This window comes from Canis lupus, chromosome 18, assembly GCF_048164855.1.
Source record: "Canis lupus baileyi chromosome 18, mCanLup2.hap1, whole genome shotgun sequence".
Lineage (NCBI taxonomy): Eukaryota > Metazoa > Chordata > Mammalia > Carnivora > Canidae > Canis > Canis lupus.
Genome location: NC_132855.1, coordinates 8,896,023 through 8,911,958, shown reverse-complemented (window position 1 = coordinate 8,911,958; position 15,936 = coordinate 8,896,023). Strand labels below are relative to the sequence as shown.

At 40.2% G+C, this 15,936-nt stretch overlaps 1 protein-coding gene and 1 long non-coding RNA gene across 4 annotated transcripts in view; one reads left to right on the top strand and one right to left on the bottom strand.

Annotated features, from left to right (window-relative positions):
• ZNF277 (zinc finger protein 277) overlaps positions 1-6,137 on the top strand; it is a 109,102-nt gene extending 102,965 nt beyond the window's left edge. For all 3 annotated transcript variants that reach the window (XM_072783427.1, XM_072783429.1, XM_072783428.1), the window contains exon 12: positions 1,406-6,137. In XM_072783427.1, coding sequence (XP_072639528.1) covers positions 1,406-1,592 — 187 coding nt within the window. In that variant the 3' untranslated portion in view covers positions 1,593-6,137. The remainder of the gene's footprint in view (positions 1-1,405) is intronic.
• Positions 6,138-9,557: 3,420 nt separating this feature from the next.
• Positions 9,558-15,849, bottom strand: LOC140608643 (uncharacterized). The gene is made up of 3 exons (XR_012010609.1): positions 15,645-15,849; positions 15,268-15,441; positions 9,558-9,847 (listed from the first exon to the last, which is right to left on the bottom strand). It is a non-coding gene; the product is annotated as an uncharacterized lncRNA (long non-coding RNA).
• Positions 15,850-15,936: the final 87 nt, after the last annotated feature.

Here is a 15,936-nt window from a genome sequence, read left to right as displayed (position 1 = left end):
CTTTTGGGATCCCTGGGTAGCCCAGCGGTTTAGCGCCACCTTCAGCCCAGGGTGTGATCCTGGAGACCCAGGATCGAGTCCCACATCGGGCTCCCTGCATGGAGCCTGCTTCTCCCTCTGCCTGTGTCTCTGCCTCTCTCTCTCTCTGTCTCTCATGAATAAATAAATAAAATCTTTAAATAAAAAAAGGGGGATCCCTGGGTGGCGCAGCGGTTTGGCGCCTGCCTTTGGCCCAGGGCACGATCCTGGAGACCCAGGATCGAACCCCATGTCGGGCTCCCGGTGCATGGAGCCTGCTTCTCCCTCTGCCTGTGTCTCTGCCTCTCTCTCTGTGTGTGACTATCATAAATAAATAAAAATTTAAAAAAAAAAAATTTAAAAAATAAAAAAAATAAATAAATAAATAAAGGAATCCCCCTTTTATATGTGTCACTAACTCTCAGATATTGTGGCATGAAGATAAAGATGAGGTATAGATTTTTTTCATTATAGTTTATTAACAATATTGTAAGCATTTTTCTATATCAATACATATCAGTTGCATTATTTTTAATGATTGCCAAATATGCCATTCAGTAGATATACCCTAATTTGCTAGATACTGAGGTTTGTTTCTTGCATTTTACTCTTATGAATAGTAATACAATGAGTATCCCTATGCCTATCTTATTGCACACTTACCCAATTTTTCATTTAAATAAACTCCTAGAAATAAAATTACTATGTCAAAGCACAACTATTAGAGCTTTTGGTATATATTTTGCATCTTAGCATTTTATAAATGTTAGGCAGTTGGTCCACTGATCCGTACCTACACAGAAATAACAAAAATTACTTTGTAGCTATATTGGAACAATAAATATAGCCTATAAAAAGTATGATACACTCTGTGTTTTATCAGGAAAAAGAAATCCTACAGTGGGGATGTGTTCTTCAAAGGGCATCGAGCCTAATCTATAATAGTACTTAAACAAATTTTTTAAAGATTTTTATTTATTCATGAGAGACACAGAGAGAGAGAGAGAGAGGCAGAGACACAGGCAGAGGGAGAAGCAGGCTCCTTGCAGGGAGCCTGAGGTGGGACTCAATCCTGGGACTCGAGGATCACGCCCTGAGCCAAAGGCTCAACCACTGAGCCACCCAGGCATTCCCAGATTGTGAGTTTTATGGGTACATCAAGTACAGGCTGAATGGGCAGCTAGCAAGGATGCTAGTGAGATTGACGTCAGCCAGTAAAGGTTAAAGTAAAAGTAATTCCAAAGTTGACACCCATACCACCTTCGCAAAATGCTGTTGGAATTGTGGGCAAGGAGACTTAGCAGAATTAATGTGTATGTTCAACTGCTAGAAACTTTTCTGGATATTTTATAGTTTGATTATTCACTGTATCTGTGGTTGTTTTCAGGTATTATTTTCCAACCTATGAAAACGACACTCTACTGTGTACACTGTCTGATAGTGAAAGTGACCTGACGGCTCAGGAACAAAATGGAAATATTACCATCATCAGTGAAGATACATCTAAACTGCATGCTTTGAAACAAAGCAGTATTTTGAACCAGTTGCTACTACATGAGGGCTTGAAAAACTAGAAGAAAATACCACAGAAGCAACTTTTCATGTTTTTCTCTTATGAGACAAACTCAGAAAAATAGTTTAAATTTGGACATCAGCAAAGGGTTAGTCCTTGGTGAAACAAATTTTTTTAAAATACTTTTCAAAAAATAACCTGAGGACTTTTTGTATTTTTGGCTGTAAAACTCTACTATATGATCATTATAAGTGATCTCATTTCATTATACTTGATTGATTATCTGTAATAAGAAGGACCTGCAGGGTACCTGGCTGGCTCAAGTGGTTGAGCATGTGACTCTCAATCTCCAGGTATGAGCTTGAGCCCCATGTTGGATGACGAGATTATCCCCCCCAAAAAAAGTTTTTAAATAAGGAAGACATACAAATCACAAAGAAATGAAATGTTCAAATTATTTATAAAGTTAATTTCAGCCAGTAATTTCAATTTCCTCTCCCACACTCTTTCTTCATCCAGCAAGTCACAAAATTTGACTATTTGTGTAAACTGTAGAAGTAGTGACCAAAAGAAAGGAAAAATGGTCAAAGACCTGGAGAATGTACAAATTGGAAACTATTTCAGAAAAGTCAAGATCTGACTCTATTATTATTACTGCTTCCTGCCTAATGTAACCAAACTCCCTATAACTGGACATCAAGCCTCTTGTCTTCTGCAATGCATATATCACTAACAGATCAATGCCATTTTTAAAAAACAAACACATACCATTATGACATCTAACAAAATTAACAATAACTTCTTAATATCTTATGTTTTCAGTTTTCCCTAGTTGTCTCAAAAATGTCCTTTTGAGTAATATCGGTTATAGGAAAAATATTGTATGTTTCCTGATTAGATGCACTGAGGAAGAGAAAGCATCATGCTTGAGGAATTCTTCAAAAAATGCATAATGTAAATATAACAAAGAGATAGTAGTCAAACCCAAGTTGAGGGACAGTCTACAAAATAATCAGCCTTTATTCTTTAAAAGTCCAGGTCATGAAAAACAAAGACTGAAATACTATTCCAGATTAAAGAAAACTTTAGAAATACGACTACATGTTATACTGGATTGGATTCTGGACCAAGAAAAAAAAAGTTTTTTTCCTGTAAAAGATCTAGTGGGACAAATGGTACACTTTAAATAAGGTCTGTAGCTAATGTTAATTGGTATTAATTTCCATATTTTGATAATTGTACTGTGGTTATATATGAGAATGTCCTTGTCTTTAGTTAATACACAGTGAAAATTCGGGGTAAAGAGCATTTTGGCTGCAACTTACTCTCAAAAAAACAATGTGAATATGTAGAGAGAAAATGCTAAAGTGAATGTAGTATATTGTTAACATTTGGTTAGGTGAAGGTTATATAGCAATTCTTGGTACTACGGCAACTTTTCTGTAAGTCTTAAATGCTTTTATGGTTGGTTTGTTTAAATCAGGTCCCAGGTGAGATCCATATATTGCATTTGGTTGGCATGGTTCTTAAGGGTCTTTTAATCTATACAGTTCCTGTTCCGTTCCTTTTGAAATGGCACTTTTTTGTTAAAGAAACTGAGCCATTTCTCTCCCTTTCTGAATTTGGATGATCATATGTTCTTTGTATCATGTAACGTGTTCCTCTATCACCCATTTTCCCTGCATACTGGTAGATTTAAGAAATTCCAGTAAATTTGTGTTCAAACAATTTTTTTTGCAAGAATAATCTATAAGTACTGTTGTTGTTGCATCATATCAGGCATATAATACCCCATGTGCCAGTTTTAGAGATTTTAGAGCTAATAGTCCATTCAGGTATCAGTCCATGCACCATTATAAAGTTCTCCATCAGTCTTTTATCTAACTAGTTTAGTGTTCATTGTAATTGTTATCTATTATTTTTTCTAGTGTCTTCAAAATGATGATATTTTCATTCTCTCATTTCTTTTACAGTCAGTCTTTACACAGCATGTGTACTGTAGAGAACTGTAGTTTGAAGTTCTAGTTTTCAACTGTTGATACCAGCCTATGTAGGCAGTACCCAAAGACTAATCTTGAAGTCATATGGCCTGTCAAGAGTCCCAAGAGTAATCTCCCACCATGTGATCCAGAATTTACTGGATTTGTGAATTTAATAGGCTCTGACCATGGCTTTAGATTTCTAAGCCTCCAGGTTTGCAGATATCCACACCAGTTTTTTATTAAAAAAACAAGCAGTGAAGGAGCACCTGGGTAGCTCAGTCAGTTGAACATCCACCTCTTGGTTTTGGCTCAGGTCAGGATCTCAGATTCGTGAGATTGAGCCCCACTGCAGGCTCTGTTCTCAGCAGGGAGTCTGCTTGGGACTCTCTCCCTCTGCCCCTTTCCCACTCTAAAAAAAATAAATCTTAAAAAAGAGAGATAGAAAAAAGCAAAGACATAGAAGCCTTACTATAATGGAAAATGCCTAAGTTAAAGATACAATTGCATTAAATTATTCTAAAAGATTAAGAAGATAGTTAGTCCTAAACCTAGAACCTTGTGTGTCTAGGAATCAGATTTGTTCAGGAAATCAGGGAATGTTTAGAATGTTTCTAGAATGTACTTCAGTTTTAGAACAGGAACAATGAAGGAATGAGAACAAAATTAAGAATAATTAAGCTTGTGAAGGAGAAAGATTTTTTTGGAGATAAAGTTGAGATCTTAGAGAACAGATCAGATGGATATAAGAGGAAAAATGAAATTGAAGGACAGATAAAAGGGAAAAGATGATGTACTTAGGTTTAATTCATGTAAGAGGTTATTTTTAAATTGAGTAGATGTTTTGGAGGTTTGGGTTTTTTTTGTTTTTTTTTTGTTGTTGTTGTTGTTGTTGTTTAGCTCAGAAATAATAACTTGGTCCCAAAAAAATCAAACAAGAATAGAAGCAAAATTTCAGCCAACTGTGCTGACTCTCAGAGGGAGCAAGAATATAGACCACTACTGGAAAGTACTCTCTTAGAGCTACACAGAGAATAGAGACTACTTGCCAAAAACTATTGGGAAGTCCTCATTAAAGGCTGGGACACTGATGCCAAGTGTACCCCAAAAGGCTGGACAGTTTGAAAGGGGAGGATCAGTCAGATGAAAGTACTCTACTCAAGGGATTATTAAATGGTGGAGGTGCCATCTCATCTCTGGTGATAAGGTTGTTTGTTCCCTTCCTGATATGGAAAGTAGGGGATGTTGAAAGAGGGGGGAGATACCTTCATAAGGAAATTTAGGATCTTGTTTTCAGGTAAATAGGATACCACAGAGAGGTCATCCTATGCCTACTTTTTCTCAGTTGCCTTCGGCTCAAAATAATCCTTATGCCAGAGTGGCAAAGATTGGGGTGACATATTCTGATCTCCTACAGTCCCGTATGTCACCCTGAGAGAAATAACAGTTGATTCTTCCCACAGAAATGGTTAAAGCATGTTGCCAGTGCTAACCTCTTGGAGGACACTCCTCCCAATCAAGTTTAAGTTTACAGGTCAGGGACTTGAGCATCCTGGTGAAGCTGAAATCAGGATACCACTGAGTCTCTGTTATGGAAGGTGCAGTGTTCTGGGAGCATCATTTTATCTTGGTAATTACTTGAAGATCTTGGTATTGATTTGTTTTCTTCTGTTTAAGTATGTTGGTGTTAAGAATTTTGATGATACTCTTTTAAAACTGAGGTATACCAGGGGCACCTGGGTGTGGTGCATTCGGTTAAACGTCCAACTCATAGTTTCCACTCAAGTTTTGATCTCGGGGTTGTGAGATCAAACCCCAAGTCAGGCTTCACGCTTAGCACAGAGACTGCTTGAGATTCTCTCTCTCCCTTACTCCTCTGCCCCTCCCTCAGTTTTCACTCTCTCTAAAATAAATCTTTTCAAAAAATCCTTTAAAAAGTGAGGTATGCCAGAAATTTGGTGTATAATTTAACTTTTGAGATTCTGATAAAAGCCACACCAGTGGTTCTCGTGAGACCCTGTCCAGGTTGCTGAAAGAACCACAGTGCTATCCAAGGCGTGAAGAACCCATCTAATTCAGAACAAGCACAATCAGAAGGATGAGTTTAACCCAAGCATATAAGAGAATCTAATCTTTTAACTTTTTCTCCCTGGGAAATTCACAATGGTAGAGGGGTCATATTTAAATCGGGGGACATCAATATTTGACTTTTTTTCTATGGAAGTATCTTTATATCGTCATAATCTCTTTTCAGAGCTTCTCTGATAGACTGACCAAACAACATAGTTAAACATAATTAGGACTGCAGAGTGAAATGAGAAACTTTCAGCTGGGATTCAGCATGGCCCTGGAATTATTTCATTCACTGAATTACCTTGTGAGGGCAATAGCTATTCTCTTTCAACCATTCGGATGGGAAGAGTAGGGGGATATGCTCATGGTGGGAGCAGCACTGTCAGGATAGATTGCTGATCTTCTACCAAGGAGAAGATCACACTCTTGGTTGGCCTTGAGCTTAATGGTTAAGCCCAATGAGCTATGAGAACAAAAACCCTGGGAGTATTGGAAAGGGGAAACCCCTTTCCCTAGCATCATGTTTCCATAATAAAAGGAATTCTTAACAATAACTTGCTTGGTTTCTTTCTGCTCTCCTGTTACTGCTATGAACAAGGAGAATGAATTTTGACTAGAACAGGAACTAGGCATCTATGACTCAACCCCTCCCTCCCCGCACCCCTTTTTCTCTTTTGGATCTGTCTACAGAGAGAGCACATCCTGTTCTCCTCCTCCATTCTGCAAACTTTAGAGTGGCAGGCTCTGCCTGTGACGTTGGAGGCCTGTGGTTACCCACCACTGTCTGTGACTGGATAAACCTGCCTGACTTTGGGGTTCATCGTTAGTGCTCACAACTATATGCCATGCTCTCCAATGGCATCTTTATTAGCAGTAAAGGTTATATTTCCTCTCTGTCTGCTTGACTCATGTATCACCTGTCCCCCTAAAAGGTACACAGTATCAGGGGATGGTAGGTATAATCAGGATTAGTAGGAAACCACTTCTTGGAGAGTTACTGGGAAATACTCTTAAGCCCTGCTGGTCAGGAGGCAAAACAGACTTAGTTCCAATCCAGGACTAAGGCTGGGCAATAAAGCCAGAGAATTCTAGGTTATCCTTGGTGAGCTAGCTGCACGTATACTTTTTGAAAGACCATTAGAACTAGGGTCTTAGGTTGAGTTCCACGAAAAATGTACCTGAAGGGCAGCCCGGATGACTCAGCAGTTTAGCACCACCTTCAGCCCAGGGTGTGATCCTGGAGACCCCGAATTGAGTCCCACATCAGGCTCCCTGCATGGAGCCTGCTTCTCCCTCTTCCTGTGTCTGTGCCTCTCTCTCTCTCTCTCTCTCTCTCTCAATAAATAAAATCTTCAAAAAAAAAAAAAATGGACCTGAAGATAACTTGAGTGCAGATCATTTATTTCACAGGTAAACTCAGAAAATGTAAAAAATGAAATGGAAGGAATGCAAAAGTGTGCACTAATGAAGAATTACTGCTGTGGGAATTGAACCTCAACCTTTCCGAGGACTTGTAGGGGATTGCATAGCACACATAGTGTGGCCCTCCACCCAATTCTGCCACCAAAGGGCAAAAAAAAAATGGGATATTCATCCACCAGCCCCCAATGGTCATGGATCTAGGACTGTTCCCACAGTATAAATTGCCTGGCACTCCCAGCCTGCCTTGCACAGATCTAGTGCCTTTACACAGACTGAGGAAGCAGTAGTGCAAAAAGACACTAACAGTAACTGCTACAACTATAGATGTTGTGTGACCATAAAAGCAATGTTTTATGTAGAATTTAGCAAGCCTCACAACTTTTCCTTGTATCATCTGACCTGCCCCGCAAAACAGTGTTATGAGCTATCTAGTCAGGAATTTTTATCCTCATTAAGAGTAAAGAAATGATAAGAAAACTGAGAAACAGAGATGGGGACTTGTCCAAAAGAAAAAAGCCCCACCAAGTATTTTGTATTTTAATGACAAAATAATATATGGGAACTTAAAATGAAATAAAGCCAAGTCCCGAACTTCTTTACAGAATGGAGGAATAGCAATTCTTTTTGAAAGGACAGACTTAAATTTGAATCAGAACAAGACTAGATCCTTTAAAATGTAATGCTTTGCTGACTTCATATGCAGAATTAACACACCAGTCCACTTCCATCAAGGGCATCAAACTGCAGCTATTGTTTACCTGGTCTGTAAAAAATAGCCACCCTACATCCTTGAAGTTTAATTCAACTCTTTCAGTAAGCTTTAGATGATGGATAGCTAGAGGATTAAACCAGGAGCTGCAGTTGAACTCTTATGCCTCATAATTGATACTTTGAAAAGCTAAAACATGCTCACTTCCTGATGATAGCAATTTGCAAGATTGAATGACATTGCAAGCATATTAATTCAAACTGAAAACATTCAGCTAAGTTAATATTAATTTCACAGTGTTGTAAGATTCAAGTGAAGCTGAGTTCTTGTGGGCTTATAAAATTAGGCTACAGAAAACAGGATTTTTTGAAGATAATTTCAGTCAGTTGACTTGGATACAGGGTGAGCAGTAAATCAAGCTAATGAAATCATAGGCTTTCATTTTGGTGTTTTCATCACTTGGAAAACAGTAGAAAAGCAAAAGAATATGCTGTGGTAAATTGTAAAAACTAAAAAAGAAAAATGGAAAGACATCCAAAACCAAAAATTCTTAATCTCCTACTCTCGCAAAAGGCAACTCATTCCAAAACCTCCATCATTGTCTACAAAGATAATATCCAAAGCCTGTCACTTGAGACTTCTTAGAATCTGGACACAACTACCTCCTCCATCATCCAATCCATCACTAGGTCCAGTCAATTCTATCCCCGAAATGCATCTCCGTCTGTACCACCATCACCCTGGACTGAACCACTGCAACAGTCTAGTAGTTAGCCTTCCTCCTTCCTTCCTGGCTCCTCCAGTCTGCCCTCATAGCAGCTAGAGTGATTTTTAACAATGCTTCCATGGTACAATGAATTTTGGAGTTACTTGCCCAGCATCCACTTCCCTTTTCTTTCCTAATTGTTTCCAAATTGTTTTGGGAGGACCACTCCACCCTCACTAAGTATCCACATGCCATTTGGGATTGACCCCAGCCCTAGCGTCAGGAAGGAGGGAATCCTGACTAGAGTTAGAGCTTCACTGCAGGTATTGAGGTGTGTAGAGATACGCCCACTGTGACTGGTCCAGGCTGATCCAAACCCAGTGAAGGTGGGGGATTCTGTTAATTGGCCTACAGAAGCTAGACTCTCCCTCTCCTTGCAAAAAAAGAAACAGGTACCCTGGTTGCAGCCCAAACCATCTTGCCATCTTGGGAGAAAGTAGGCCAAGACAAGATGGCAAGATGAGGAATGGCAAATTAAAATGAAACCAGAGTCCTCACCTCAAGACCATCCTCCTCTGGACTTTTCAGGTATTCGGGTCAATAAATTCCCTCTATTGCTTAAACTGCTTAAGCTGGGTTTTCTATTACATACAGTGAAAGTGTCTGAGCTTATACACATGGCTTCCCGTTGAACGTGGAATCAAGTGTAAACTTCTTACATCACACCCAAAACCCTCATGATTTGGACCTGGCCACTCTCCTGCATGCCCACCACCTTCAGGCAACCAGGCCTCCTCCAATAGGCAACACTTCTTCCCACCTCAGCTTTTTTGCACATGTTCTGTCTGTATATTCTTGTGTGGACTCTTTACATGACTGTCTTCTTGTTATCCAGGCCTCAGCTTCACCATCACATGCTGGTCCCTTCCACTTCAGAGTCCTACGCTATCTTGGTGACTGCCAGTGCAGTTTCACTTTCAGCAACCCCATGAGAAAAGAACTGGGGGAAGGTCAGGCTATGAGTTGGAAATAGTCTTGGTGCCACAAGCCAACATGCATTTGGTTTCTCCCCACGCTTGCCTCTGAGGAGAAAATTATAAATGTATGGGGACATCACATTTTTCTGGGGTTAGGATGGAGAATTTTATTCCCAAGAATGCCAAGAGGCTGCTTGCCATGAGACAAAAGCTGGACTGCACCTTACTGCCGGCTCTGTGGGATCTAGAAGGCCTGCAGGAAGCTGGTGCAATAGCACATGAGAAGGTAAGAGATCCAGAGAGCAGCAAGTCAGGAGAAGACTGGAGAGAGATTGCAGGGCTCAGAGAGAGGACAGGCTCTTCAGCACTGGAGGGAGGGTGAAGAGAACTTTGAAGATATATTCACGGACAGCAACACATGGTGTACTGGTGTCTTCCCTAAAAATGTTCCTGGGGAAACAAAAAATCGGGTTCCCAGGGAAAAGGGGAAATGGAGAGTTACTGTTAGGTGATTACAGAGTTTCTGTTTAGATAACAACAAAGTTCTAGAAATAGATAATGGTGATAATTGCACAACATTGTGAATTTTTTTAAAGGGGTGTTGGGGAAGAGCAGAGGAAGAGAGAATCCTAAGCAGGCTTCATGCCTGGTGCAGAGCCCCATGTGGGGCTTGATCTCACCACCCCAAGATTATGACCTGAGCCGAAATCAAGAGTCAAACTTAACCGACTGAGCCACCCAGTCACCCCCAACATTGTAAATTTAATTAATGCCACTGAATTATTTATTTTAAAATGTTCAGGGATGGGGATCCCTGGGTGGTGCAGCGGTTTGGCGCCTGCCTTTGGCCCAGGGCGCGATCCTGGAGACCCGGGATCAAATCCCACGTCGGGCTCCCAGTGCATGGAGCCTGCTTCTCCCTCTGCCTGTGTCTCTGCCTCTGTGTGTGTGTGTGTGTGTGTGTGTGTGTGTGTGTGTGTGTCTATCATAAATTTAAAAAAATAGAAAAAATAAAAAAATAAAAATAAAAAAATGTTCGGGGATGCCTGGATGGCTCAGCAGTTAAGCCCTGCTTTTGGCTCAGGGCATGATCCTAGAGTTCAGGAATCGAGTCCCACATTAGGCTTCCTGAGGGGACCTGCTTCTCCCTCTGACTATGTCTCTGCCTCTCTCTGTCTTTCATGAATAAATAAATATTTTTATTTTATCTTTTTAATATTTTATTCATTAATTCATGAGAGACACAGAGACAGAGAGGCAGAGACACAGGCAGAGGGAGAAGCAGGCTCCATGCAGGGAGCCCGACGTGGGACTTGATCCCTGGTCTCCAGGATCACGCCCTGGCCTGAAGGTGGCACTAAACCGCTGAGCCACCTGGGCTGCCCATAAATAAATATTTTTTTTTTTTTTAGATTAAATGTTCAAAATTATCTATTTTGTATTATGTATATTTTATCACAATAAGAAAAATATTTTAAAAATAAGCTGAGGGGATCCCTGGGTGGCTCAGCAATTTAGTGCCTGCCTTCGGCCCAGGGTGTGATCCTGGAGTCCCCAGATCGAGTCCCGCATCAGGCTCCCTGCATGGAGCCTGCTTCTCCCTCTGCCTGTGTCTCTACCTCTCTCTCTCTCTCTCTCTCTCTCTCATGAATAAATTAAGAAATCTTTTAAAAAAATAAGCTGAAAATGAGCAAAGGTCTTGAACATTTTTCCAAAGGAGGTCAATAGGCACATGAAAAGATGCTCAACATCAGCATTCATTAGGGAAATGCAAATTAAAACCACAGTGAGATACCACCTCATAATGCCAATATATCACCTGTTAGAATGCCATCATCAAAAAGATAAGAGATAACATACTATAATGGATGTGGAGGAAAAAAAAGCCTTGTGCACTGTTGGGACTATAAATTGGTACAACTGCTATGGAAAACAGGATGGAGGATCTGTAAAAAATGAAAAAGAGGGTCACCCGGGTGGCTCAGTCAGTGGAACATGTAACTCTTGATCTCAGGATTATAAGCTCGAGCCCCAAATTAAATACAGAGATTACTTAAAAATAAGATCTTTAAGGAGCACCAGGGTGGCTCAGTCAGTTAGGTGTTCAAACTCATGCTTTTGGCTCAGGTCATAATCTTGAGGTCAAGGAATTGAGCCCTGTGTTGGGCTCCACACTCAGTGGGGAGTCTGCTTGAGATTCTCTCTCTCCCTCTTCCTCTGCCCCTACCCCTGCTCGTGCTCTCTCACAAATAAATAAAATCTTTTTTTTTTTTTAGATTTTATTTTATTAAAGATTTATTTATTTGAGAGAGTGAGAAAGACAGAAACAGTGCATGAGTGTGGGGGGGAGGTGCAGAGGCAGAAGCAGACTCTCCACTGAGCAGGGAGGGACCCTGGATCATGACTTGAGCTGAAAACAACCACTTAACTGACTGAACCACCCAGGCACCCCTAAAATAAAATAAAATCTTTAAAAAATAAAAAGAGACCTACCATATGATCCAGCAATTCCACGTCTGGGAATATATCCAAAGGAAATAAAAACACTAAATTGAAAATGTATCTGCACTCCCATGTTCATAGCCTCATTATTTATAATACCCAAGACATGGAAACAACCTAAGTGTCCAGCAATGGATGAATGAATAAAGAAGTTATGGTGTATATAAATACATACATACAATGGAATATCATTGAGGCACAAATGCGCTTAGAGGAAGTCCTACTATTTGCAACAACATGGATGGACCTTGAAGGCATTATGCTAAGTGGAATAAGTCAGACAGAGAAAGACAAACACTGTATGATATCACTTACAGGTGGAATCTAAAACTCATAAAGAGATCAGACTTGTGGTTACCAGAGGCATAGTCTTAAGTTGGAAGGAGGTAGTCAAAAGGTACAAACTTCCAGTTATAAAATAAATAACTAGAGATGTACAACACAATAACTATAGTTAGCACTGCTGCATGATATATAGGCCGTTAAGAGAGTAAATCCTAAGAGTTCTCACACAGGAGAATTTTTCTTTCCTTTTATTTTTAGTATATTTATATGAAATGACGGGTGCTAGTTGAACTTATTGTGGTAATCATTTCACAAAACATAAATTTTAAAAGAAATATTAATTTTAATTATATAAATATTTATATAAATATTAATTTTGTTTTTAATTATATAAAAATTAATTTTGTTTTTAATTATATAAATATTTATATAAATATAAATTTTATAAATATAAAATACACCATAATGCTGTATGCCTTAAAATTATACAGTGATGTATGTCAACTGTTTCTCAGTAAAACTGGGAAAAGCATTTTAAAAATAAGCTATATAAAGCAGGAACTAACAGTAGGCCAAGCAAACCAAGAAAGAGATCACATCAATCTTTTTTTTTTTTTTTTTTTTTTTCACATCAATCTTTATCAGGAGCTGATGAAAACTTGAACTAGGGCAACAAAATCAGGAAAAATTTGGAAGTAGAATGGTCAGGACCAAATGCCTATTATTTCGGACCTGCTGAATTTGAGGCATGTGGTGGACACTCCAACTCCCTCCTTCAGGATTGAGGCCCTCATTTCCCCACAGCTGGCCTGGGTAGAGATTGATAATGGCCCACAGCTTTATCCAGATATGGGCATTGCCCTTGGCCACATGGAGCTTCATTGTGCAGTGTGTCGTGGAAAGTTGAGAAGAAATGGTGACCAGAATGAGGGAGTGATGGACAGAGAAGGCAATCTAAGTGTTTCTGTTGGATTTGGCAACAGAGAGGTCTTTGGTGACTTTGGTAGGAATTTATTCAGAGGGACAAAGTCTGGATTGCAGGGAGATGGAGGCTACATGGGAGGCAATGAGGAGGGGCTAGGTCTGAGTCTTGAAGGAACAGTAGGAAGTAGGCCCCCGGAAGACCACCTGCCAGACAGGGAATAGGTATGAGCCAGGTAACCCAATCTGGGGAAGTCACCTCATCTAAATGGAGATCAGAGGAAGTTGGAGTGGGTGACTGGAAGGTAGGTAGTGCCAGCCATAGCTGTCTAAGTTGTAGGCTATGGAGTTTGAGCAGAATCAACCAAGCTGCCTCTACACATATGCCCTAGTTCCACTGGGTTTGGGAAGCTGCCCCCTAGTGGGAACTAGGCCTTCTCTCCCCTGACCACTGACATCAGTTGGATGATGTTTTGAGTGGTCCCTTGGACTCCATGTCTATGAATGCAGATGTAATAGATTTTCTGCAGTGAATTCCAGTAAGCTAGTTTAATTCCTTGATCAGTTTCTTATTCTTTCTTGTAAATTTGTCTCTAATATTTTTTACTTTTATTTTACTTATTTTCAAAGAACTCAATTCTGTTTTGTGTAGATTGTATGGGAAGTATTTATTTTATTTTTTTTAAGATTGAATTTATTTATTTATGAGAGAAACAGAGAGAAAGAGGCAGAGACACAAGCAGAGGGAGAAGCAGGCTCCATGCAGGGAGCTTGATATGGGACTTGATCCCGGGTCCCCAGGATCGCGCCCTGGGCTGAAGGTGGCGCTAAACCACTGAGCCACCTGGGCTGCCCGAAAGTATTTAATACATCCATCAAATTGTATCCATTATAACTTCTGCCATTGTAATTTTTCTTTTGTGAACATTGTTTTTGTCAAATCCAGTTTCCCTAGATAAATATCTACAGATATAAATTTTATCAAGACAACTTGATCTTTTTTTATTCTCTAACAAATTGTAGAGTGTGAAATTTTAACCATTATCAGTTCTTTTTTTTAACTTTTTTTAAAATTTTTTATTTATTTATGATAGTCACAGAGAGAGAGAGAGAGAGAGAGAGAGGCAGAGACACAGGCAGAGGGAGAAGCAGGCTCCATGCAGGGAACCCGACATGGGATTCGATCCCGGGTCTCCAGGATCGCGCCCTGGGCCAAAGGCAGGCGCCAAACCGCTGCACCACCCAGGGATCCCTTATCAGTTCTTTTTTGAGGCAATTATTCCTTCTAATAAAATTCATTATGACTAGGAAAAACAATTCCTCTGTAAAAACCTGTTGTCAAAGCTTCTGGAGTTGGATCTGTGTTCTTTTCGAATGTGCCCCAAAAAGGCAGGACTCAAGACAACCTTGTGGTAGGCCAGTTACAAATGGAGCAACACAAACTTCATAGTGAAATTTAGTGCATTTTACCAAGGACATTCTGAGGCACTAAAGACTCTTTCTTTTTTTTCTTTTTTTTTTTTTTTTTCCTCATCATGTCCCTACTCTGTAATGAATGAATGGTTTCAGGTCTGGAAAGAATCTGGCTTAATAACATATAAGATAATTTTCCTTTTTGCACACTATTCTTTTCCTTAGAAAGTGACAACATGGTGATTTTAAATCTCCCTTGAAACCAATGACGATGTTAGGGGATCCCCGGGTGGTGCAGCAGTTTGGCGCCTGCCTTTGGCCCAGAGCGCCATCCTGGAGACCCGGGATCGAATCCCACGTCGGGCTCCCGCTGCATGGAGTCTGCTTCTTCCTCTGCCTGTGTCTCTGCCCCTCTCTCTCTCTCTCTGTGTGACTATCATAAATAAAATTTTAAAAAAAGAAACCAATGACGATGTTAATCATTTTATTTATTTATTCATTCATTCATTCACTTATTTATTTAGAGAGGGAGAGAGGCAGGGGATGGACAGAGAGCGAGAGACACTCTTGAGCGGGGCTCAAAGTGAGGCTCCATATCATGACTCTAAGATCATGACCCTGAGAATGTGACTTGAGCCAAAGTCAAGAGTGGGAGGCTTAACCAACTGAGCCACAGTAGCGCCCCAGTTAATCACGTTTTTTAAATACCTTCATTAGTCAAGGTCTTTCTTTCAGCAGCATTTCATTACCTCAGCCATGGAAAGGTTGTTATTAAAACCAACTCTCAGGACGCCTGGGTGGCTCAGCAGTTGAACATCTGCCTTTGGCCCAGGGCGTGATCCCAGAGTCCCAGGATTGAGTCCCACATCGGGATCCCTGCATGGAGTCTGCTTCTGTCTCTGCCTCTCTCTCTCTCTCTCTCTCTAAAAGGAAAAAAAAACAAAACAAAACAACTCTCACCATGGTGCATCAATAAGCAGATTTACAATTAGGTGAACCCTGTAAAATTCCTTTATTTCTAGCATTTGGGACCTGAGAAATGGCAAAGTCATACGGATCAAGCTAATATGATTGGTTTTAAAAGTTAATGTTGGAGGTAAAAATTATCTGGCAGCATACAACATACCAAGATGAAAACTGTCTCCATGTTGGGATAGAATAAGAAATCCTTGTCAGATCTACTGTCAGTCAGTAGACAGTCAGTAGACAAATAGTCAGTCTGTCTTGGCAGTAGATCTGACATCAAAGCCTAAAATGTCCACCAAGTCCATGTTTAATACAAATGAGGTGGGCAAGGCAGAGACACTACAGTGACTGGAGACGTCCACCAGCACATCCTCCCCACCAGGGACTCACTGCTGGGATCCTGCTCATTTTCTGCTGCCAGTTATGACATCACAAACTCAGGCCCAGGTGTC